Source organism: Nicotiana sylvestris, chromosome 9, assembly GCF_000393655.2.
Source record: "Nicotiana sylvestris chromosome 9, ASM39365v2, whole genome shotgun sequence".
Taxonomy (NCBI): domain Eukaryota; kingdom Viridiplantae; phylum Streptophyta; class Magnoliopsida; order Solanales; family Solanaceae; genus Nicotiana; species Nicotiana sylvestris.
In genome coordinates, this window is record NC_091065.1 from 71416749 (window position 1) to 71443577 (window position 26829).

Sequence of the window (26829 nt, forward strand, 5' to 3'; positions counted from 1 at the left end):
ATTTTCGCGGAGTTGATTGGGGTGAGTGTTTCTCACTTGGTTTTGGTTAAATCCCATGATTATATCTTTGATTTATCATCTAAATTATGATTTGGGGTGAAAAATTAGGGAAAAAGTGGAGGTGTTATTGAGATGGAATTTTGAGGTTTTGAATGGGATTTTGTTGTCGGATTTAAGTAAATTTGGTATGGTTAGACTCGTGAGTGAATGAGCTTACGGGTTTTATGACTGTCCGATTCTGAGACGTGGGCCGGGTGGTCAAGTTTGTGCTGATTTCGGATTTTTGGAAATAATTTATTATTTTGCTTATGGAATTGACTCCTTTAGCCTATCTTGATCGGATTGTATTGCTTGTGGCTAGATTAGGGTCGTTCGGAGGTCGATTTGAGAGGCAAAAGCGTCACAGAGTAGGATTTTGGCTTGGTTTGAGGTAAGTAATGCTTCAATCTTAGGTCCGAGAGTTCGAAACCCCAAATTATGTGTTATATGATTGGTATTGAGGTGACGCACATGCCATGTGACGGGCATGCGGGCATGCACTGTGAGAATTGTGGCCTGGGTGACTCCATGGTACCGTTTAGTGACTCTATCATGTTGATATCCATGTTTTCATCATGTGATAAAGTAGTTGAGCTGTAAATCATGCTAGATATCATGTTTAGGCTTTGTTCCAGTATTGTTTGGACCCTTAGCTGTCGTTTCTTGCTGTCATCTCACTAGTTTTCATTTAATAGTTCATACTTAGTCATGATCATGCATTTTTATATCATATCTCAGTCTCAGTTATTTATTGATTCATCATATCATTGTTCCTGGTTGTTCTCATGACATTGTGAGCCCGTGGTGAGACTGGAGAGGTTGATGACTGAGTGAGGCCGAGAGCCTGGTTATGAGTGATAGCTTTGGGATCGGGCTGCACGCCGCAGTGGTTATATTGATGATTATGATAGCGTTTGGGTTGTAGGAGCCCCTCCAGAGTCTATAACACACCCCCAGTGAGCGGGGATGATATTATTGAGGGATGGATTTCCCTGGACATGGATTTGTCCGAAGTACTTGATATTTGGAGATGGATTTCTCCACAGGGTTGGATTTCCCTTTTTCCTCGGTACTGGGTGACTTATTGTCAGTGTTATATATGTTCCGGGATGGATTTTCCTGGGTCGGATGGCCATATACAATACCGAGTGGTTGAGAACTTGAGAGTAGGAGCACATGGTGCATTTCATACATTCTGTGCATTGGCATGTAGAGATTAGCTGAGCTGTATACTTTACACTGTTCATATCTGTATTTACTTTATTGCTTTGAGCTGTATATTTGACTGGAAAGCATGCCTACATTTCTGCACATTTACTTCTGTTATACTTATTGAGGTTGAGTTCGTCACTACCTTTCAGTCCAAAGTGGATGTGTTACTTACTGAGTTGGTGTACTCACGTTACTCCCTACACTTCATATGCAAATCCAAGCAATACCGATCGTAGCGGCGGTTGCTAATCGAGGTTCTAGAGTTTGGAGACTATCAAGGCAGCTGAATGGCATTCCCGGGCCTTGACTCTCTTTTTTTATCTTTGTCATTTTTCAGTTTATATCTTTAGACACTGTAGCAGACTGTATTTTCTGATCTATATGCTTATGTACTTAGTGACATCCTGGTTTTGGGCTGGATTGTATCACTTTGGGATTTTCTTATGTTTCAAACAGTTTTTCTTAAAACGTTAAATGCTTCCGTTAATGTTTTCAAACTTATTGTTCTTGGGCTGGGTTGTTGAGTTGAGGCAGGCCTAGTTCCATGATAGGCACTATCACGATGGTTGATTTTGGGGTCGTGACAAGTTGGTATCAGAGCCTAGGTTACATAGGTCTCACGAGTCATGAGCAGGTTAAGTAGAGTCTCACGGATCGGTACGGAGACATCTGTACTTATCTTCGAGAAGCTGCATAACTCTTAGGAAACTTCACATTCTTGAATTCTTATCTTGTGAATCTGTTGATACTGGTAACTATACTTTTATTATTCTATTCTCTCACAAATGGTGAGGACACGTGCTACTGGGCAGGACGGACAACCACCAGTGCTGCCATCAGGGCCGCGAGAGGCCGAGGTCGCGGTAGAGGTTCTTATAGGCCAGAGAGGTGTAGCCCACACAACAGCTAGGGCAGCACCTGCAGATCCACCAGTTTCCCCAGTTCAGGATCAGGTCCTGGTTCTGGATGCACCAGCGGGACCAGCTCAGGCACCAACTGTGCCCTTCGTGATCCCAGGTCTTCAGGAGACCTTAGCTCAGATTCTGACTGTATACATCAGTCTTGCTCAGGCGATCTCTGTTTCTACTGCAGCAACCACTTCCCAAGCCGGGGAGACTCCCGCCACCCATACACTAGAGCAAGTTCTATAGGGACTCCAGACTTCGGGGGCACCGCCAGTCCAATAGGTTGCACCTACTCAAGATTATGTGGTTCCAGTCATTCCTGATGATGAGCAGTATAGATTGGAGAGGTTTGGGAGGCTCCAGCCTCCGACTTTCAGTGGTGCAGAGGGCGAGGATGCCCAGGGTTTCTTAGACAAGTGTTAGAGGATTCTCTGTACAATAGGTATTCTGGAGACCAGTGAGGTCTCGTTCACTACTTTTCAGTTCATTGGAGTTTCCTTCACTTGGTGGGAGGCTTATGAGAGGCGTAGGCCGATTGGTGCACTTCCACTTACATGATAGGAGTTTTCTGTTCTCTTCATGGAGAAGTATGTGCCACGGTCTCGTAGAGAGGAACTGTGCATGCAGTTTGAGTAGTTGTATCAAGATGCTATGACGGTGATGCAGTACAAGATGAGATTTTTTGAGTTGGTCCGTAATGTTGTTTGGTTGGTTCCCACAGATAGGGAGAAGATTAGGAGGTTCATTGATGGCATCATATACCATTTGCGGATACTTATGACTAGAGAGAGGATGTTTGGTGCTACTTTTGAGGAGGTTGTTGACATTGATCGGGAGATAGAGTCAGTTCGTAGTTAGGAGTGGGTTGAGAGGGATGCCAAGAGGTCTCGTGGTTCAGGTGGCTTTGGTGGTGTTCCTTCTGGGGATCAGTTTCATCACGATAGAGGTCATCCTTTCAGCATTCTTAGACGACCCCCCAGTTCACCGTGGTGCAACATGTGGCCGTGGTTCTCAATAGGGCCACTCATATCTTAGTGCCCTTCCAGATCAGAGTTCATCTCATGCACCATCAGCTCATTTTTCATCTATGTCGGGGCCTTTTAGCGGGTATCGCGGTGCTCGGGGATCCCTTCAGTCCCTAGTGGCCGGTAGAGGATGCTTTGAGTGTGGAGATTTGGGTCATATCAATAGGTTTTGTCCCCACCTTATGGGAGGTTCATCTCAGCAGAGGAGTCAGCCTTTGACTTCAACACCAGTTACTTCACCACTCGCCCAGCCAGCTTGGGGCGGAGTGTAGTTAGCTAAGGGTCACCCTAGAGGGGGAGACCAATCAGGTGGTGGTCAGGCCCGTTTCTGTGCACTCCCTGTTAGACCAGATGCCATTCCTTTAGACATAATGATCACATGTATTATCTCTGTATGTCATCGAGATGCTTCTGTATTATTTGACCCTAGTTCCACTTATTCGTATGTGTCATCATATTTTGTTCATTATCTAGACATGCCCTATGAGTATCTAGTTTTATGTATTCGTGTATCTACGTGGTGTGCAATACTATATTTGTGGACCGTGTATACCGGTCATATGTAGTGACTATTGGGGGATTAGAGACTAGAGTTGATATGTTGCTGCTTAGTATGGTTGACTTTGATGTGATATTGGACATGGATTGGTTGTCTCTGTATCATGCTATTTTGGACTATCACGCTAAGACGGTGACGTTGGCTATGCCAGGGTTGCCACGGATTTAGTGGCGAGGTTCATTAGATTATGTTCCCAATATAGTGATTTCATTCTTGAAGGACCAGTGGATGGTTGGGAAGGGTTGTCTTTCTTATTCGGTTTTTGTGATGGATGTCAGTGCATATACTCCTACTATTGATTCAGTTCCAGTGGTGAGAGATTTCCCTAATGTATTTCCTGCAAACCTGCCGAACATACCGCCGGACAGGGATATTGACTTCGATATTGATTTGTTGCCGGACACTCAGCCCATTTCTATTCCAGCGTATCGTATGGCACCTGCAGAGTTAAAGGAATTGAAGGAGTAGCTTTAGGAACTCCTTGATAAGGGTTTTATTCGGCCTAATGTGTCACCTTGGGGTGCATTAGTCCTATTTGTAAAGAAGAAAGATGGTACTATGAGAATGTGCATTGATTAGAAGCAATTGAACCAAGTTACAATCAAGAACAAGTATCATTTACCTCGTATTGATGATTTATTTGACCAGCTTTAGGGAACGAGGGTGTTTTCCAAGATTGATTTGAGGTTGGGGTATCACCAGTTGAAGATTAGGGACTTGGATATTCTTAAGACAGCTTTCAGGACCCAATGTGGTCATTATGAGTTCCTTGTGATGTCTTTTGGGCTAGCTAACACCCCAACAATGTTCATTCATTTGATGAACATCATGTTTCAGTCTTATCTCGACTCGTTCGTTATTGTATTCATTGATGATATCCTGGTGTACTCTCATAGACAGGAGGAGCACGCCGAGCATTTGAGAGTTGTATTATAGCAACTGAGGGTGGAAAAGCTTTATGCCAAGTTCTCCAAGTGTGAGATTTGGCTCAGTTCAGTAGCGTTCTTGGGAAACGTGACTTCTAACGAGGGTATTCAGGTCGATTTGAAGAAGATAGAGGCGGTTCAGAGTTGGCTCAGACATCCTCAACCACAGAGATTTGGAGCTTTCTTGGTTTGGCTGGTTACTACCGTCAGTTCGTTTAGGGTTTCTCGTCTGTTGCATCGCCTTTGGCCAAATTGACCCAAAAGGGTGCTCCTTTTAGGTGGTCAGATGAGTGTGAGGCGAGATTTCAGAAGCTCAAGACTGCCTTGACCACAACTCTAATGTTAGTTCTGCCATCAACTTCTAGTTCTTATACCATATATTGTGGTGCTTCTCGGATCGACATTGGGTGTGTTTTGATGCAGGAGGGTAGAGTGATTGCTTATGCTTCGCTTCAGTTGAAGCCCCATGAGAAGAACTACCCTGTTCATGATTTGGAGTTGGTTGCCACTGTTCACGCATTGAAGATTTGGAGGCACTATCTTTATAGTGTGTCTTGCGAGGTGTTTACTGATCATCATAGCATCCAACACTTGTTCAAGCAGAAGGATCTCAATTTGATGCAGCGGAGATGGTTGAAGCTGCTAAAGGACTATGGTATTACCATTTTGTACCATCCGAAAAAGGCCAATATGGTGGCCGATGCCTTGAGTAGAAAGGTAGTGAGTATGGGTAGTCTTGCATTCCTTCCTGTTGGTGAGAAACCCATTGCAGTGGATTTTCAGGCCTTGGACAATCGGTTTGTGATATTGGATATTTTGGAGCCCAGTTGGGTCCTAGCTTGTGTGGTTTCTTGTTCTTATTTATTCGATCGCATCAGAGAGCGCCAATATGATAATCTTCATTTACTTGTCCTCAAGGACAGGGTTCAGCATGGTGATGCCAGAGATGTGACTATTGGTGATGACGTGGTATTGAGGATGCAGGGCCGGATATGTGTGCCCAATGTGGATGGGCTATGGGAGTTGATTCTTGAGGAGGCCCATAGTTCACGGTATTTCATCCATCCGGGTGCCGCAAAGATGTATTAGCATTTGAACAGCACTAATGGTGAAGGAGAATGAAGAAAGATATAGTTGGGTTTGTAGCTCGATATCTCAACTATCAGCAGGTGAAATATGAGCATTAGATACCAGGTGGTTTGATTTAGAAGATAAAGATTCTAAAGTGGAAGTGGGAGCGGATCACCATGATTTTCATAGTTAGGCTCCCACGGACTTCGAGGAAGTTCGATGCTATTTAGATGATTGTGGATTGGCGGACCAGTCCACACACTTTATTCCTGTGAGTACTACCTATTCTTCAAAGCGATTGGCTGAGATTTACATAAGAGAGATTGTTCGCCTTCATGGTGTACTAGTTTACATCATTTCAAATAGAGGCACGTAGTTTACATCGCAGTTTTGGAGGGCTGTGCAACGAGAGTTGGGCACTCAGGTTGAGTTGAGCATAACATTTCACCCTTAGACGGACGGACAGTCCGAGCGCACTATTCAGATATTGGAGGACATGCTACGCGCTTGTGTCATTGATTTTGGGGGTTCATGGTCCAGTTTCTGCCACTAGCGGAGTTTGCTTACAACAACAATTATCAGTTGAGTATTCAGATATCTCCATATGAGGTTTTATATGGGAGGCGGTGTAGATCTCAGTGGGTTGGTTTGAGCTGGGTGAGGCTAAGCTTTTGGGTACAGACTTGGTTCAGGATGCATTGGACAAGGTGAAATTGATTTAGGAGCGGCTTCGCACGGCATAGTCGAGACAAAAGAGTTATGTTGATAGAAGGGCCCATGATGTGTCTTACATGGTTGGGGAGAAGGTCTTCCTGAAGGTTTCACCCATGAAGGGTGTTATGAGATTTGGGAAGAAGGGCAAGTTGATCCCTCAGTTCCTTGGGTTGTTTGAGCTGCTTCAGAGGATTGGGGATGTGGCCTATGAGCTTGCTTTACCACCTAGCTTATCGAGTGTGCATACAATATTTCATGTTTCTATTCTTCAGAAGTATATCGATGATCCATCTCATGTATTGTATTTCAGCACAGTTCAACTGGATGGTGATTTGAGTTATGATGTTGAGTCGGTAGCTATTTTGGGGCGTTAAGTTCAAAAGTTGAGGTCAAAGGATATAGCTTCAGTGAAGGTGCAGTGGAAAGGTCAGCCCGTGGAGGAGGCTACTTGGGAGACCGAGCAGGAGATGTAGAGCAGATACTCACACCTATTTGAGGCTCCAGGTATGTTTCTAGACCCGTTCGAGGATGAACGTTTGTTTGCTTAAGAGGGGGAGGATGTAACGACCCGCCCGGTTATTTCGAGAGTTATATCCCCGTTCCCCTATTTCCTACTTCTTTTGTGTTCTTCAGCTATATTATGATATACCAGGTTAGTTGATTCGGGTCCGAAGTGGTTTCAGAGGGAATTGAGACACTTGTCTCTTATTTGAAAGCTTAAGTTGGAAAAGTTGACCTGATGTTGACTAATGTGTAAACGACCTTGGATTTGAATTTTGATGGTTCCATTAGCTCCATTAAGTTATTTTGGACTTAGAAGCGCGTCTGAAATGTGATCTGGAGGTCCGTGGTAAAATTAGGCTTGAATTGGTGTGTTAGCTTGTATGAGTCCACCAAACAGTAGAGTACCGATCCTCTATGAGGTTATGCTGAGAATGCTAGTAAAACTGTAAGTAAATGAGACACAGGATTTTTACATGGAAAAATCCCAACTCAAGGGCAAAAAAACCACGACCTACACCTGTAGGCTTTCAACTTCACTAACTTGTAAACACCTATTACAAGCCACTTTGTAATAACTCTATTACAAAGGATTCAACTCAATTAACTTGTGGCACTCTCACCACAAGCCACTTTGTGACTTTCTAGTTACAAAGACTTTGACTAACTTGTGATACTTTCACCACAAGCCACTTTGTCACTCTCTAGTGATAAAGACTTTAACTTATGACTAAACCTAGTCACAACATAAACTCAGAGAGCTTACGGATTTTACAAGAGGATTCCTAATCAACACTTCTGGCTAAGCAGTTTAGGAGATACAATAAGAACAATCAAAAAGTTACAACTCAACTAAGGACAACAAAATACTAACTTTAGGAACTGGTCCATAGTAGTGTTTAACTTTGTTCTTCAAGCTCGTGAGAATTGATTTCTCTATTTTGCAAAAGGCTTGAATGAGAAACAGAAGTGTTCAAGTGATGTTTTGATATAAACTCATTGTTGATGCACCTTGATGACATCCCTTGAAATGATGTAAGCACTTTTGTTGGTCAAGGAATAAGTGGGCAGTGGAAGCAGTGCAGTGCAGGTAGAAATAGTGTAGGCAGTCACATCTTCCAGCTGTGTCCCATTGACCTCGTACTGCTGTGAGGGAACAACAAGGGTTTCAGGTCCTTTTTGGTTCTCTATCCCCTGAAGCTATAACAGTTCACATTGAGTTGGAATCTATTAACTTGCAGTACAACCCAAGTATGTCAGGTTCCCTATCTGGTTCTTGACAAAGTTTGTTCGATTATCAAACATAAGTCAAAGACATTGAAAAACCTATCAATTTCCCCATTTTTGATGATGGCAAACTTTAAACAGATAACGTTGTTATTTTGGAGCAAGATGAACCAGAATAAGCAACAGGAACTCATGCCACATATGTGTTCCCCCTGACTTTATGCTTTCCTTCCTGTTTGATCATAGTTATCCAGATAAAGCAACAAGAACTTATGCCATATATACGTGTTCCCCCTGACTTGTGTTCCCCCTAACTTTATTCCCCCTTTTGGCGTCATTAAAAAGACACAAATAGATAAATAGCAGATAGAAGTCTAGCCGAGCTAACTCATGCCACATATGTGCACACAACATGATAAAGAAGAGAAACATAGAATTTAAGCAATGAGATAATAAAAGAGGATAGATTTGATAATAATAAGATTTAATATGACTTGTCTTAAAGAAGAAAAGGCAACATTGGACTATTAAGATGGGAGCAGTACTGTTTAATCCCAATCACATCAAAAAAAGAAAACAAAACATCTGCCAAAAAAAACATAAAAGAACATTTCCAGAAACTGGTCACTGAAGGGGTACTTAGGGGGCACTAGGAGTAGAGGGCTTGGAAGCTGCAACAAGTGTTTGGAGAACAAGGTCTATTCGGGCATTGGCCGATTTTTGCTCATTGAGCAGTTCTGCTTTCAGGCTCTCTACTTGAGCCCTGAGATCAACATTCTCTTTTGTCAAATGAGCTACTTCATCATTTGACGCAGGAACCCCTTGGGCTTGCTGACCTTCCAGGATAGCATTCCTGGCCTTCAACCGATGAATCTCCTCAGCTGCACTGTTCTGAGCATTAATAAGCTTTGAGACGGTTGATGTGCTTCCTACCCCCCGAATTATTTTCTATGCACTCGTATTCTTCCAATGTTGTCTATGAGAAAGTCTGCTTCTTAGTCCCCACCTTGCCTGTCCCCAGTGGCACCTCAAAGAATTTAAATACTCGTGTAAGCAAGAACCTGTAGGGAAGGCCATGATTACCATCTTTGAAGGTGTCGACCTTTTGCATGTGTTCAATCATAATAGCCGGCAGGCTCATAGGAGTAAAGCTATCCAGTTGCTTCATCAAGAACAAGTCAGACATAGAAGTCACTGACCTCCTCTCAGCTCGAGGCAATAGAACTTTGTTTACCAATTCGAACAACAACTGATAGACAGGGAGTAACACTTTCTTATGAATCTGGTCCCCCTTCTGGTTTGCATTGTCTTTTACCACTGCATTTTTGAAGTTAAACTGACACACTTCCTTTACACTGGACACACCAGTTGTAGGAACTTTAAGAATTTCTCCAAGCAACTTCATATCAAACACGATATCTACTCTATTCACCAAAGCAAAAATGTGGTCTGTCTCAACGGGAAAGAGGCTAGCAAAGAAGCTTTGTACCTCATCCTTATATGCCTTAGGTGCATCTATTTGGAATAGATGCGCCCATCGTTGAAATTCAACCATTTCAAGAATTTGTCGCATACCAGCCATCTCAGAGATTGCTAGGTCAAATGTATGACCCAATAGAACTTTTTGGTGCATCAGGCTTTTCTGAGCCAAGGCTGACTGCACTTCTTATCCTCTACACAGAACTAGGTTCCTGAACAATTTCAAACTTTCATTTGCTAGAATTCCTACCACTTGATTTTTCTTTTCCCTTGGTTTTGACTAACACATCCTCATCAGACATCGAGAACTCACTCACAACATCCTTCAACTTGGACCTAGAGGTTGAAACCTTCTCTACTGAAGCATGCTGCTTCTTTTTCTAAGACCGTCTAACCAATGAGCCAGGTTCATCTGGTGTTTCCTCTTCCACCTGTACCACAGGGATATCCTTATCACTTACGGGCATGATGGGTTTTCAATGTCTTAGCCTTATGCTTCTTATGTTTTGATGATTTAACAAACTTGTTGTGAAGAACCAGATAGAGAATCTGTTCCACAGGATATATTTCATATGAACTTGTCAACAAATGGACAAACGACTGCAGGGAGGAACACAAAAGGGACTTGGTGTCCTACTCCCTTAGAGTTCTCCGACACAAACAAGACAGTGACTGTACACAATCAATATAAAGAGGAACACAACAGGGACCTGCTCTCTTAGGGTTCTTTGACAGAAGTACAAGTCAAGTGCACAACTGGAATGTAGTAGAAGAAAGTGACCATCTGGCAATTGTTACAGAAGAGGAACACACCTGGGACCTGGTCCGTTAGTGTGTCCTGACAGAAGTACAAAGTCCACTATCCAGTTGGAACGCAACTACCTAGAAGTGGCTGTGCAGACATTGCAACAATCACTTTTCACTAGGAAGAAGTACACCAAGAGTTGACATCACTATCCATTGTGATATCTTTTGTGATAAAACAACCTGGTGCAAGACACACCATCACTTGTGCATTCAGTGATATTCTCTCAAGAAGATGAAGCATTCATCCGGCATTGAAGTCACTGGTGTGTCAAGAACAAGAAGACAACTCTACTAAGGATCAGTTTCTAAACAAGTCTTATGTACATCCATAGTTGAGTTGTAATCTTGTTAATTGGACTACATTGTAATTCCTAGTTTGCTTTCTTAGAAGCGTTGTCTTAGGAACAAACCAAATTCGTAAACTTTAGAGTTTATGTTGTGACTAGGAATAGTCATAAGTTAAATTCTTTGTAACTAGGAGAGTTATAGAGTGGCTTGTGGTGGTTACATCACAAGTTAGTTTGAAGTCTTTGCAATAGGGTGTTTGCAAAGTGGCTTGTAATAGGTAGATTACAAGTTAGTAGAGTTAAAAGCCTACAAGAGTAGGTCGTGGTTTTTTGATCCCCTTGTGTGGGATTTTTCCATGTAGAAAATCTTTTGCCTTCTTTATATTCAGCCTTTACTGCATTCTACATATTAGTCTCATAGAGGACCAAGTACTCTATAGTTTAGTGGACTCATATAAGTCATCGATTGGTATCAGAGCAGGTTCCTCCTATCAGGCTAACACCTAGAAAGGATCCTAAATGGCTGCTCCACCAAACTTTGAAGAAGGACAATCAACCTATAGACCTCCCAAATTCAATGGTCAATAATACAGCTAGTGGAAGACTCGAATGTATGATTTCATGATGGCCGAAGATTCAGAGCTGTGGGATATCATTTGTGATGGTCCACATGTTCCCATGAAGAAACTTGAAGAAACAGGACCATTGGTGCCCAAAAGGGAGAAGAGAGTACCACGACATTAACATAAAAGCTGTAGAAAAGAACTATTGTGCCAAGAAAATCTTGATGTGTGGCATAGGACCTGATGAGTACAACAGAGTATTAGCTAGTGATACTGCCAAAGAAATATGGGAAGCTTTACAAACCGCACACGAAGGAACCACTCAAGTCAAACAATCCAAGATCGACATGCTCACTACTGAATATGAGCTCTTCAGGATGAAGGATGATGAGTCCATACAAGATATGCACACCAGATTCACATCCATCATAAATGAGCTTCACTTACTTAGAGATGTCATTCCCAGAAACAAGCGTGTAAGGAAAATTCTCAATGTTCTACCTGGGTCTTGGGAAAGTAAGGTAAATGCCATCACTGAAGCTAAAGATCTACAGACTCTTACCATGGATGAGTTGATTGGTAATCTGAAAACATACGAGATGAAAAGAAAGAAAGACAGTTAAAGAAGAGAGCCTAAGAAGGAAACGAACCTGGTGCTTTAGGCTGAAAGCAGTGATTCAAGTGATGAAGATAGTGACATGGCCTATCTTACAAGGAAATTTCAAAAAATGGTTCGAAGAAATGGTGGCATACCAAAGTGGGGCAGTTCAAGTAAAACAAGGAACAACGATCTCTGTCATAGATGTAGAAAGTCAGGGCATTTCATCAAAGACTGCCCACTCGCGAAACAGGAGCAATAGAAGCAAAATCCTAACAAAGCAGGAAAAAGGAACCTGGTTCTAGATAAAAAATTCAATCGAAAAAGTGCTACAGAAATATCATTAAGCAGGCTCTTGCTGCTTGGGGTGACTCCTCAAGTGACTCCGAAAGGGAATCAGATGCAGAAAACAGTTCCATGTTGGCAGTGGAAACTGAAGCAACAAAGTACGATTCACTGTTCGCGCTGATGACACAGTCAGATGATGATGATGAAGACGATGAGGTAAACTTCAGGGATGTTCAGAGAAATCTGAAATCCTATTCTTCTAAGAAGCTAAGGTCTTTATCTAATGTCCTAATTGATGCCTATTATAGCCTTGTAAATGATAAGGAGATTCTGACCGTAGAACTAGGAGAGGCTGAACAATCTAGAGAAGATCTATTGGTCTATGTAGTGGACTTAAATGAGACCATAGCTAATCTTGAACAAGAAAAGGAGGCCTTGAAAAAGAGAATAACTAGTGTGGAAAATGAGAGAGACGATCTGATAGTAGTAGTTGTTGATCTAAAAGAAATAATATTAGCAATGAGAAACACACTTTAGAAGAAAAAATTGCATCTACTGAAGAGTAAAGGGATGACCTACTAGTGATATACACTGATCTAGAGGAAACCATTGAGGGACTCAATAGAGAACATAGGAATGTAAATCTTGAGAAAGGGAAGGAAGTAGCCAGTGAGTCGCACATCATGCTTGAAAAGGAGTTAGCTATTGTAAAAACCAGTCTCTGCAGTGAACTCGAGAGGAATCAGCAACTCAAAACTGAGTTGGAGAAAGTAAGAAATGATCTTGAGAAATTCTTGAAGTGGACTTGGTCCTCAGATGCTGTCACTGCCATGTATCTCAACAATAGTGGGAATAAGCAGTGCATCGGTTTCCAAAGGGAGAAAACTCCCTACAACCCACACAGCAAGTATGTCATTGTACTTGATAACTAGCTATGTACCTACTGTGGAAATAATGGGCATTTTAAAGAAAATTGCCAGGCCAGGGTTCAGTTTGCTCAAAAGAACAAAGCGTTTACTGATAGAGTGACTACTAGCAAAGGACCAGATACCACTCACAAAAAGCGGATACTGCCTGCGTGGACTAGGAAATCCCTTATTCATCCTTTTTATAGTAAAAAAGGACCCAAACTAGTTTGGGTTCCTAAATCTAACCCTTGTGTGCATGAGCAGGGAGCAGTGAGAGGGAGTGGACTCTAACGGACTACGGACTGAAGATGCTCAAAACACGCAGCTGAAGAACATCATGAATTTCTTCTCACTGAAAGCCATGCAGGAAGGGAATGTATCCTTGAGAAGAAAGTAAATGGTACGTTCTCAGTGAATGAAAATGCAAAAAGGTTCCTTTTGGCTCTTGAGTGGGACCGAGCACTATGTGAATGACCTAAAAAGTGCAGTCATCAATCTGATAACTAGCCAGGTAGTATAAGTGAACAAAGGAAACAAGAACAATCACTCCTGCTAATTACCATTCTCCACAAGCTGGCGATATGAGATGAGTGAAGTCACAACCATGGGATGAAGGAGTAGTATATGCAAATTTCTCACCTCCGAAGAAACTAACTCAGCCGAACCTGGTCTGGGGTTTGTCAAACTCAAGTGTCACCTGGACATGAGTTCACAAAAATGATGGAGGAGGAGGAGGAGGGGTCATGCACAATTTCTCAACACCAAGGACTCTATAGCAAAATGGCGTAGCTGAAAGGAAGAACGAAACTGAAAAAATGCTGCATGCACAGTGCTTATCGCCTATGGAATCGCCAAGTAATTCTGGGCAAAATGAATGAATACTGCTCTCTACCTTGAGAACAGGTGTCGAACCAGGTCCCTCCTAAATCAAAACTCACCAGGAACTGCCAATTGGAAGAAAATGCCCTGTTCCTGACAACAGGAAGGATCAGCTCAGGAAGCTCAATGCAAAAAGATGAGTGAAGGAATCCTTCTGAGGAACAACCCAAAAAACAAGGCCACAAGGTCTCCAACAAAGGAAACACTAAATGGCAGGATATGCTCATGGGGTATTCAACAAGACACTCTCCCTTGCCAAGAAAGTAATTGTGAGGATCAATATGATGAACCAATCCTATCTCAAATTGGAAAACCAAAGTGCACATGTCATGATTCATGCCTCATCTTCTGGGAGATAAGGAAGCAAAATGAAAGGACCTCATCAACAACTGGAGTGAAATTGCAAACACATTAAAGGGTGAGATCCTCTTCTGAGGGTCAATATGAAGAAAGGGATTGATCGGTGGAAAGCATTGCAGAATAGAAGACCAAACTCCAGATATTTGCATCAAAGCCTCAAGTAGAGAATATTTTGGATAAATCAAAGTGAAGACGGGGTCACAAGAATCTAATGAAGAACCCGATTCTCCATCTGTTGGCTGTGTAAGACACCGTCAGGTAAAGGTAGCTAAAGTATTTTCTGACCAAGCCTAACTTACATCAATACCGTTGTAGGTAAACATGCATGACGATCATAGAAGCTAAAGGTACAGTTATGAACTGCAAGAGGGGAGCTGCTAAAACCTTGTTCAAAAGATTGCTCTAGCATCAGGTTCCTGTATCTCAAGTTAGTAGTAATATGCTTAATTTTACATGCCCTTTCTAAACAAAAGAAACATATAAATATTTTGTAATTCAGTTGCCACATCATCCGACTTCTCAACGTCTGTGTGTCATGTCTTCTCCGTCAAATCCTTTCGTCCCCTCTGCATGTAACACTTCCCCACAAACCTACCACCCTTTTCAGAACTATTCAGAACCTGTTTCGCTCTCCACTCATCATTAGTTTTTCTTCCAATAAAACTTTCTTTCTCTCTCATGGCAAGTCATGAACCTTCATCTCCCGTGTATAGCTAGGATCCTCTTCACATCTCTCTTTTTCTCTCTCTACTCATCTACTAAGTACTCATATAATGGCGATCGAACAATTTTCTCATTCCCCCACCATTAACACTGCTCCCACTTCTTCATTATCTGAGCCTTCTACCACCTTACACACTTTTGGATCCTCCTCCACCCCTATAGTTTTTCCATTTCTAATAAACCCTGTTTACCACTATTTTGAGAATTCTATGTCTAGTCAATCCTACAATCTTATCAAAGACCACATAAGAGGTTTTACTCCTCGAGTATTAGAAGCCCCTGAGGATGATCCTGACCAGTACCTGATTTCCTCCACGTTGGACTCAGTGACTCTCAAGGAGTCACCAGAAAAGGAAGCAACTCATAACATTATGTCTATATCTGCTACGAGTCTGCTGAATGAAGGAGCATATCTCTCTTCTGAGTATCAGGGGGAAGACATTCCATTCCTAGGAGATGTAAGAACCACAACACTCCTCGAGTCCTTGGCTCATGAGATTTTCTTAGAAAAGCCTTCTGATGAACCTGATTCACTTCCATGCAAACTCACTCATGCACCTCCTGTTCATTCCAAGCTCTTGGAGTCTTCCTCCAAATCACCCATCACTAGGTCACTATAGCAAGAGACTTTTGAATCCTCATTACAGAAAAGTAAGAGGAGTGTCAAGACAAGGAAAAAGAGGAAAATGAATCCAAAGGATTTCATCAAGAGTATGTCAGTAAACCAGATAGACAAAGATGCTTTTAAGGAACCAAGTTCCTTAGTGCAACAATCTATGATGATTAAGGAAATTATTGAGCAACAAAAAGGTCATCCGTGATGTAAAACAACAAGTCTAAACGGAGTAAAACTAAGCTAGCCGTGTTTGAGGACAATACTATAGGGGCAGCAAGCTGGAAAAGAAAGTCTACCGAAGGGACTAGCAAACAAATAGGGGAAACCGTTAAGGAACCATGTTCAACAAGGTCCTTGACCTATGATGGTGTTCTGTGGTAGCAGAGATTAAGAACTAAAAAAGTGTTGTAGGGCCGAACATTAGATCCAGCAATTTCGGAGATTGCAGGCATGAGACAAATTCTGGAGATTGTTGAATTTCATCAATGGGAACACCTGTTTGAAGGGAGCATGCCTCTGTTGTACGAAGATGCAGTGCAAATCTTCTACGCATCTCTCTTCACTATTGAGGGGGATCACATCTATGCACTTGTAAATGGAGTGGATATCGTGCTCGATGCTTCAACATTGGGAAAAATTCTCAGAATTACGTGTGAAGGTGTGTACTTAGTTAAGGATGTTTGTGGAATAAACTTTCGGAGAGTCATCATGAAAAAGCAAGCTATTCAACAGGGGGAACAGGTCCATAAGAAGGTATTGCTTCCTGAGTACCAGCTTCTCTTTGAACTGGTTAACAAAGTACTCTTACCCCGCTTTGAGAGACGTTCCATTACTACAAAATTAGATTTGTTTGATGGAAGCGCTTGATGAGTTTGTACCATTCAATTTGCCAGCAATCTTGATAGATCATATGCAGAAGGTGGCAAATTTTAAGGGTGGCAATCATGGGTTACCTTATGGCTTTCTCCTCACTCAAATGTTCAAATTCTATAAGGTTCCCTTGGGAAATCCCAAAGTGGGCACATGCAAGCAAACCTTCTCTAAGACTACTCTAGAAGAATATGAATGTATAGAAAAAGTTGGTGGAAGCATCTCTACCATTTCTTAGCTGATAAACGCTCAAAATGTAGTCTCTAAGGAAATAAGAAGGCTGAGGGCTCGAAATGCCATACTGTAAACTCAGCTTAGCCAAGCAGCTAAGGGACCTGATTTTGTACATGAGGAGGTTGCCCGACTGAGAAAGGAAAACAAGAGACTTCGGGCTCAACTACTTGAAGAACAACTGGCTGCAAATGCTAGACTGGACCTGGTTCTCAAAACCATTGTTGTCTCTTCCTCCAAGCCTCCTTCCTTTAGTGTTCCCTAGGATCCTCCTTAGTGTCAAGCTATTTTTTCTCCAACTTCCTATGGCTGCTATTTTACTTGTGTTTACTTGTTTTTGTGATGGCATGTTTAACTTAACCATTACTGCTCCTATCTTGCTCAGTCCCATGTAAACATTAATAAAATAGCTCCCTTTTCGTTGCCTGTACAATAATGTGCTCCTCTGGCTTCTCTTTTTTGTCATGTTGTGTGTACATATATGGCATGAGCTAGCTGTGTTAAACTTCTTTATTCTTAGTACCTGCTTGTGCTCTTCGACACACTTGTTCTTTTTAATGATGCCAAAAGGGGAAAAAGAAGAGAATGTTGTTGAGGGGGTAAGTTGTTGAGGGTAGTTATTGAGGGGGAACATATATATCTCTGAGATTGAGGGATGTCTGAGATTGAGGGGGAACTAAAAATTACAAGGAGGGAGATCTAAGATTAAGGGACTGGTATCTTATCTGGTTAATTCTGATCCAAACAAATGCTTTCCATGCCAAAGTTTGCCATTATCAAAAGGGGGATTTTGATGGGTTTTCAATGTCTTAGCCTTATGCTTCTTATGTTTTGATGATCTAACAAACTTGTTGTGAAGAACCAGATAGAGAATCTGTTCCACATGATACATTTCATATGAACTTGTCAGCAAATGGACGAGTGACAGCAGGGAGAAACACAACAGGGACCTGGTGTCCTGGTCCCTTAGGGTTCTTCAACACAAACAAGACAGTGACTGTACACAATCAATATAGAGAGGAACACAACAGGGACCTGTTCCCTTAGGGTTCTTTGACAGAAGTACAAGTCAAGTGCACAACTGGAATGTAGTAGAAGAAAGTGACCATCTGGCAATTGTTACAGAAGAGGAACACACCTGGGACCTGGTCCGTTGGTGTGTCCTAACAGAAGTACAAAGTCCACTATCCAGCTGGAACGCAACTCCCCAGAAGTGGATGTGCAGACAGTGCAACAGTCACTTCTCACTGGGAAGAAGTAAACCAAGAGTTGACATCACTATCCATTGTGATATCTTTTGTGATAAAACAACCTAGTGCAAGACACACCATCACTTGTGCATTCAGTGATATTCTCTGAAGAAGAAGAAGAAGCATTCATTCGGCATTGATGTCACTAGTGTGTCTAGAACAAGAAGACAACTCCACTATGGATCAGTTTCTAAACGAGTCTTATGTACATCCATAGTTGAGTTGTAATCTTGTTAATTGTCTACATTGTAATTCCTAGTTTGCTTTCTTAGAAACGTTGTCTTAGGAACAAACAAAATTCGTACACTTTAGAGTTTATGTTGTGACTTGGAATAGTCATAAGTTAAAATCCTCTGTAACTAGGAGAGTTATAGAGTGGCTTGTGGTGGTTGCATCACAAGTTAGTTTGAAGTCGTTGCAATAGGGTGTTTGCAAAGTGGCTTGTAATAGGTATATTACAAGTTAGTAGAGTTAAAGCCTACAAGAGTAGGTCGTGGCTTTTTGATCCCCTTGTGTGGGATTTTTCCACGTAGAAAATCTTTTGCCTTCTTTACATTCAGTCTTTACTGCATTTTACGTATCAGTCTCATAGAGGACCAAGTACTCTATAGTTTGGTGGACTCATATAAGTCATCAGGGCACACCATTTTTCACTAGCTTCCTCCTTTGCTTCTTACTACCTTTTCTGCTCTTTTTAAGGGCAGAGTCATAGGCCACCTTAGCTTGCAACCTGGTAGTGGGTCACTTGGTGGAAGACGCAAGAGTGGACACCACCCTTTGCTTAACTATGAACGCTTTGAGAGCCAGGTTATCTAGATCCTCCTCATCACTGGACCTCATGTCAGGTGCCTGTATTTCCAAGGGCACAACAGCGAATGCAGGAGCAGAACTGTCCTGGGAATGAGAACCCTGACCTGGATCCTCTGGAGAGGGATTAGGTTCCACATGTGAGGGACCAGTAGTATCTGCTGGTGCAGCACCTTCAACAGTTACAATGGACCCTTCGTCCCCCATTCCTTGTACCTCATTTTTCTGAGAGATGATCTTATGCAGTACACCATCAGCAGACACCACAAAGATAGTTACAACATTTTCTTCCTCAATCGGCACTATTTCCATCACGGAATTGGTAGCAACAATGGTAGAACCCTCTGTGACCTCAGGGTTTTGAACTTGTTCTCCATTTGGTCTTTGATTAGTGGGAACCTAAGAAGATGGAGAGGACGAGTGAACAATTTTAGGGGTTTCTGAAATAGAGAGAGATGGGGAATCTGGGTAAGGTGTGATTTTAGCAGGAAGGGTAAGAGTGGTTCAAGAAGGCTCAGTAGGGACGGAGGACTCCATAGGTTTTTCAGTAACAGGTATGACTAAGGTAGGGAGGTCAGAGTTTGTATCAGCCATTGTAAAGATGGATCGAAGGTGCTTTGGGAAGTTCTAATAGAGGACTTATGGTTTGTGGAGAACAAAAGGTTTTTATTAAGAATGGATAATTATGAAAAGAGAGATAGGCACCGGTTTTGAAACTGCGGTTAAGCGTGGAGAAGTGCAAAGTTTCAGAGGGAGATGGAGCGATTTGAAGTGAAGAGACGTGACAGCAGTATCTGAAAAGTTGGATGTCATGGCAGTTGTGTTTTGTACCTTTTTAAGACGTGTATTAAAGACTGCACAAAACTACTAACCTTTGGTACAAGAACCAGGTTCTTGACCTATTATTTGAAAATATTAATCCTCGTTTATCATCCATGCACTACATCTACGGTTTCTATACTCATCATGCGTGTTTACCTGCAACGGTATTGAAGTGAGTTAGACATGGCTAGAAAACACTTTTAGCCAGTTTTTCTTGAAGGTGATTTTCATAGCTAACAATGAGGAATCAGGTTCTCAATTGGGCTTTAAAAGCCCCTACTTCACTCTATTTCTTTCAAAATGTTCCCTTCTTAAAGCCTTGGTGAAGATGTCTGCAATTTGGTCTTCTGTGCTACAGAACTTCATACATATCAACCCTTTCTCCACATTGTCCCTCAGAAAGTGATGCCTCACATTAATATGCTTGGTCCTTTTGTGTTGAACTGGATTCTTGGCCATGTTGAGTGCACTGGTGTTATCACATAGAAGGGACACACTCTCAGTGAGTACCCCAAAGTCCTCCAGTTGCTGATTGATCCATAAAAGTTGTGCACAACAGGATGTTGCGGCTACATATTTTGCTTCAGCTATTGAAAGAGCCACTGAGTTTTGCTTCCTTATGCCCCAAGAGATGTGACATGAGCCTAGAAAGTGAGCCATTCTAGAAGTGCTTTTCCTGTCCACAAGATAACCTGCATAGTCTGCATTAGCATATCCAATAAGATTGAAACTGTCACCTGAGGGATAATAAAGGACCAGGTCCTGTGTTCCTTTAAGATATCTTAGAATTCTTTTGGCTGCCTTCAAATGAGATTCCTTGGGATTTGATTAAAACCTTGCATATAGCCCCACACTGAAGACAATATCAAGTCTACTGGCAGTAAGATAGAGAAGAGACCCAATAATGCCTCTATACATGGTTTGATTCACAGGAGTCCCAGTTTAATCCATGTCCAGTCGAGGGGCCGTAGCAATGGGAGTGTCTATCACCTTTGATGCTTCCATGTCAAACCTCTTCAAGAGCTCCCTGATATATTTTTGCTGGCAAATAAATGTACCCTTTGGGTATTACTTTACTTGAAGACCCAAGAAGAAGTTCAGTTCCCCCATCATACTCATTTCAAACTCACTTCCCATGAGTTTTGCAAATTCTTCACACAGAGAATCAACTGTTGCCCCAGAAATGATATCATCAACATAGACCTAAACGATGAACAGGTTCTTTCCCCGTTTCTTTAGGAACAGGGTGTTGTCAATTTTCCCTCTTTTAAAGCCATTTTCCAAGAGGAACTTTGACAGTCTTTCATACCAAGCTCGAGGAGCCTGCTTCAGCCCATGCAATGCTTTGTCCAGTTTAAACATATATTCAGGGTGTTCATGACATTCAAACCCTGGAGGTTGCTTCACATAGACTTCTTCCTTAAGAAGTCCATTTAGAAATGCACTTTTGACATCCATTTGGAACAAGGTGAATTCCATATGAGATGCAAAAGCGATTAGAATTCTAATAGCTTCCATGCGAGCGACCTGAGAAAACGTTTCATCATAGTCAATCCCTTCTTCCTGATTGTAGCCTTAAACCACTAGCCTCGCCTTATTCATTTTTGTATTCCCATGTTCATCAAGCTTGTTCCTGAATACCCATCTGGTTCCTATAATGGTTCGATCTGAGGGTCTGGGTACCAGGTGCCAGACATTGTTCCTTTTAAAGTGATGTAACTCATCTTGCATGGCTGTAATCCAATCTGCATCTTTCAAGGCTTACTTGATATTCTTGGGTTCTATTTGGGAGAGAAAGGCTGAGAAGGCAAGTGAATTTCTGTTTTTTGACCTGGTTTATACTCCGAAATCTAGAGGGGTAATTATGTTGTCAAGAGGATGAGAGCTTTTGTATCTTCAGTTAGACGTATGAGGTTCATTTAAAGAGAGTGTGGGTACATTTGACTGGTTTTCCTGAGTTCTTCTCTCAAGTGCTAGTGGAGTACCCTGAACTGCATCAACTACTCTTTCTTCAGCTTTAGTGGTTGTAATTGAAGTACCTGGTTCCATTGAAGATGAGACAGTATTGTCTTCACTCATCTCTTTTACTTGACTCATCATATCTACCTTTCCATTTGCCATGTCAATAACTTCACTAGGGACTAGTAAGGGTTCTCCAACTTGATCTTCTTCAATATTCTTCTCATAGGATGGATAAGACTCATCAAAAATAACATGAACACTTTCCCCAACATATTGAGTCCGCTTATTATATATCTTGTACGCTTTTCTTTGAGAAGAGTAGCCTAGAAATATTCCTTCATCACTCTAGGCATCGAATTTACCAAGCTGATCCTTTCCATTATTGAGAACATAGCATTTGCACCCACATGTTCTTAGGTGAGTCATCTTGGGTTTCCTTCCATTCAGCAGCTCATATGGGGTTTTGTTCAGGAGGGATCTGATGATGCACCTATTCACCAAGTAGCAGGCAGTGTTGATAGCTTCAACCCAGAAGTTCTTTGCAATTCCACTGTCGATTAGCATTTTTTTGGCCATTTCTTCTAGAGTTCTATTCTTCCTTTCCACTACTCCATTTTGCTGAGGAGTCCTAGGAGCTGAAAAGTTGTGAGTGATGCCATTTTCATTGCAGAACTCATCAAATTTGGCATTGTCAAATTCTGTTCCATGATTTGACCTAATGCATGCGACTCTAGACTCTATCTTCACCTGGATTTTCTTCACAAAGGCCACAAACACCTAAAAGGTTTAAGCTTTACTTCTAAGAAATAGAGTCCATGTGAATCTGGAGTAATCATCCACTATCACAAAAATATATCTTTTTCCTCCTCTACTTTGCACTCTCATAGGACCACATAGGTCCATATGCAAAAGCTCTAGTGGCTTTGAGGTGCTCATATCCTTTTTAGACTTAAAAGAGGATTTCACATATTTTCCTATAGCACAAGCATCACAGATATTTTCCACCTTGAACTTTGACATGGGCAAACCATGGACCAGGTCTTTTGGAATTAGTTTGTTCAGAAGAGAAAAGCTTGTGTGCCCCAGTCTTTTGTGCCACAGTTCAACATCATCATCAATAGCTTTCAAACAACTCAGATCACCACTTTGTAAGGACTCGAGATCAACAACATAGATGTTCTTGTATCTTTTGGCCACAAGTACCACTTCACCAGTTACCAGATCAGTAACTGTACATATCTTGGACAAGAATTCCACCTTGTTTCCTTTATCACAGATCTGAGAGACACTCAAGAGACTACACTTAAGGACATTGACATAGTACACATTTTTAATAGAATGAGTGATTGACTTCCCGACTTTTCCAACTCCAAGAATGTACCCCTTTTTTCATTTCCAAGGTATACTCCCTCCTTGTAGGTCTTTTAGTGAAAGAAAGTCCATGGTGTTCCAATCATGTACTTTGAACACCCACTATCCATAAACCATTGTTAACCGCTTCCTTTCACTGTTCCCTGCACAAGAAGATCAAGAGTTAGTTTTAGGAACCCAAGCAAGTTTGGGTCCCTTGTAGTAGGCAAGAGGATGAATAAGATCTCTCTTAGTATATGCAGGTAATGTGCATTTTTTGTGAGTGAAACATGGTCCCTCTTTTGTAGTCACTTTTTCAGCAAACACTTTATTTTTCTGAATAGATTGAATCCTGGCCTGACAATTTTCTTTGAAGTGCCATTGTTCCCACAATGGGTACAAAACCAGTTATCAGAAACAATGACGTATTTGTTGTGAGGGTTGTAAGGAGTTTTCTCCCTCTGGAACCCTATTCCCTGCCTGTTTTCACCATTATTAGTGTACATGGCAGTGATAGCTTCTAAGGACCAGGTCCACTTTAGGAACTTTTCAAGATCATTTTTTACTCTTTCCAAATCAGTTTGGAGGTGTTTGTTTTTCTCAGTTTCAACACATATCCTAGTTCTCACAGCTTTCAACTCATTTTCAAGCCTAATGTGTTCCTTACTGGCTATCTCTTTTCCTTTTCCATAATTTCAAGGTTTTGAAATAGTTTGTGGTCTCTATATTGTTTCCTTAGGTCTGTAATTACTGCCAAGAGATCATTTCTTTCTTCTTTGAAGTTTTCAATGATTTCCTTATGGTCAATAACTACAACCACTAAGTCATCTCTAGTTTGTTCAGCTTCTCCTAGTTCTAAGGTCAAGGAATCCCTATCCTCCACAAGACTATGATAGGTATCAATTAATACACTAGCTAAAGACATGAGTTTCTTAGGAGAGTAGGATTTCAGATTTCTCTGAACATCCCTGAAATTTACCTCCTTGTTGTCATCATCTTCATCATCATCTTATTGGGCCATCAAAGCAAAGGTTGAGTCATATTCATTTTCCTCACCTTCAACTGCCATCATGGAACTATCACCAACATCAATTTTATCTTCATATTCACCAGAGAAATCTCCCCATGCTGCAAGAACGTGTTTCATCACATTGTCAGCAGATCTCTTTCTTTTGAAGTCCTTGAAAGGAACCGGGTTCCTCTTAGCTGCTTTTTCAGGATTGTTCTTCGAGAATTCTTGCTTCAAGAGAGGATAGTCTTTGATGAAGTGTCCAGGCTTTCCATACTTATGACAGAGATCATAGTTTTTTGGTTTGCTGGAGCTGCTCCTTTTTAGCATTTCTTCATTTCTTCTGACCATCTTCTAAAATCTTTTGGTTAAGTAAGCCATGTCACTATCTTCCTCACTTGAGTCATTGCTGTCAGCCTTGAGTACCAGGTTCTTTTCTTTTTTGGTTCTCTTCTTTCACTGTCTATCTTCCTCTTCATCTCGTAGGTCTTCAGATTTCCAACCAGCTCTTCTATGGCCAGCTCCTGCAAGTCCTTTGATTCAGTAATAGCATTCACCTTGATTTCCTAAGGGCTAGGCAGAATACTGAGGATTTTCCTCACTAGCTTATTTCTAGGAATGGTTTCACCAAGTGAGTGTCACTCATTTATGATGGAAGTGAATCTTGTATGCATATTTTGAATAGATTCATCGTCTTTCATCCTGAAGAATTCATATCGGTAGTGAGCATCTTAGACTGTTTTACTTGGGTGGTTACTTCATGAGCTGTTTGCAAAGCTTCCCATATTATTCAGGTCCTATTCCACATACCAGAATCTTCTTGGCACGAAAATTCTTCTCCACAGCTTTCCTGTCTGTGTCGTTATATTCTTTACTGGTTTTTGACATTGAAAATGGAAGTTCTTCCAGTACCTTTGTTGGTACATAAGGACCATCGAATATAATATACCCTAACTAAGAATCCCCAGCCATGATAAAATCATGCATTCTTGTTTTCCACAACCCATAGTATTGTCCATTGAACCTAGGTGGTCGGTATGTAGATTGACCTTTTTCAGAATTTGGTGGAGCAACCATAAGGATCCTTCCTAGGTGTTAGCCTGTTAGGAGGAACCTGCTCTGATACCAATTGTTAGCTTGTATGAGTCCACCAAACAGTAGAGTACCTGGTCCTCTATGAGGTTATGTTGAGAATGCTAGTAAAACTGTAAGTAAATGAGACACAGGATTTTTACCTGGAAAAATCCCAACTCAAGGGGACAAAAACCATGACCTATACCTGTAGGCTTTCAACTTCACTAACTTGTAAACACCTATTACAAGCCACTTTGTAGTAACTCTATTACAAAGGATTCAACTCAACTAACTTGTGGCACTCTCACCACAAACCACTTTGTGACTCTCTAGTTATAAAGACTTTGACTAACTTGTGATACTCTCACCACAAGCCACTTTGTCACTCTCTAGTGACAAAGACTTTAACTTATGACTAAACCTAATCACAACATAAACTCAGAGAGCTTACGAATTTGACAAGAGGATTCCTAATCAACGCTTCTGGCTAAGCAGTTTAGGAGATACAATAAGAACAATCACAAAGTTATAACTCAACTAAGGACAACAAAATACTAACTTTAGGAACTGGTTCGTAGTAGCATTTAACTTTGTTTTTCAAGCTTGTGAGAATTGATTTCTCTATTTTGAATGAGAAACAGAAGTGTTCAAGTGATGTTTTGATATAAATTCATTGTTGATACACCTTTATGACATCACTTGAAATGATGTAAGCACTTTAGTTGGTCAAGGAATAAGTAGGCACTGGAAGCAGTGCAGTGCAGGTAGAAATAGTGTAGGCAGTCATGTCTTCCATCTGTATTCCATTGACCTCATACTGCTATGAGAGAACAAGGGTATCAGGTCCTAGTTAGGTTCTCTATCCCTTGAAGCTATATCAGTTCACATTGAGCTGGAATCTATTAACTTGCAGTACATCCCAAGTATGTCAGGAAATCCGAGTGAATGGAAAGGACATAATAAAGGATAAATTCCACTCTCACCTTACAGAGACAGGCTATAATTGTAATAATAAAATAAAAAAAAGAAAATAAGGAATTTGATTCACAAAGTTGAAAAGAGTAAGTAATAAACTAATAAAAAGTAGCATATTGACTCTGTTAGAGTAGAGTAGTCACTAGGAATCTCCACTGTAGCCGCTACCGCAGTTTTCTTGATCTACCCAATGTTCCCTATATGGTTCTTGACAAAGTTTGTTAGATCATCAAAACATAAGTCAAAGACATCAAAAAACCTATCATGACAAAAGTTAGAATTTTGACGATTTTGGCCAGTTGTGGAAATTTTGATATCGGGGTCGGATTGGATTTTCGGAAGTTGGAGTAGGTTCATGGTGTCATTTCTGACTTTTGTACAAAATTTGAGGTTATTCGGACATGGTTTGGTAGGTTTCAGCATCGTTTGTGGAATTCAGAAGTTTAGAAGTTCTTAGGCTTGAATCTGGGGGTAATTTGGTGTTTTGATGTGTTTTGAGTGATTTGAAGGTTCAACTAAGTTAGTCTGATGTCATGGGATGTGTTGGTATGTTTGGTTTAGGTCCCAAGGGCCTCGGGTGAGTTTCGGGTGGTTGATGGATCATTTTTGGCCTTCGTGAGATTGCTGATATATGCTGCTGCATTTTTCTGGTTTCCTCTTTCATGTTCACGAGAGGGTCCTCGCTTTTGCAAAGAGTGTTTCTGAGTGGTGAGATTTTGTTCTTCGCGTTCACAAAGGAGAGCACGCGAATGCAAAGGTATGCTCTGCATGTGCATTACGAACGCGGGAGCA

The 26829-nt window shown here is 41.4% G+C and overlaps 1 protein-coding gene across 1 annotated transcript; it reads right to left on the reverse strand.

Annotated features, from left to right (window-relative positions):
* Window positions 1-18779: 18779 nt before the first annotated feature.
* Window positions 18780-24339, reverse strand: LOC138877740 (uncharacterized). The gene is made up of 9 exons (XM_070157372.1): window positions 24036-24339; window positions 23305-23661; window positions 23115-23143; window positions 22509-22907; window positions 22128-22406; window positions 21606-21974; window positions 20798-20870; window positions 19953-20404; window positions 18780-19244 (listed from the first exon to the last, which is right to left on the reverse strand). The coding sequence occupies exons 1-9, from the start codon at window positions 24337-24339 to the stop codon at window positions 18780-18782; spliced, it is 2727 nt and encodes a 908-aa protein (XP_070013473.1).
* Between the last annotated feature and the right edge of the window lie 2490 nt (window positions 24340-26829).

What these genes read in the sequence shown, in the direction of transcription:
- LOC138877740 (XM_070157372.1), bottom strand. Translation starts at nt 24,339, where the DNA reads ATGGTCAGAAGAAATGAAGAAATGCTAAAAAGGAGCAGCTCCAGCAAA. An exon ending in TCTATTCAGAAAAATAAAGT is followed by an intron (nt 23,144 to 23,304) that starts GTTTGCTGAAAA and finishes CTTCTTGTGCAG; the next exon opens with GGAACAGTGAAAGGAAGCGG. An exon ending in AACATTTTGAAAGAAATAGA is followed by an intron (nt 19,245 to 19,952) that starts GTGAAGTAGGGG and finishes CCATCTTCTTAG; the next exon opens with GTTCCCACTAATCAAAGACC.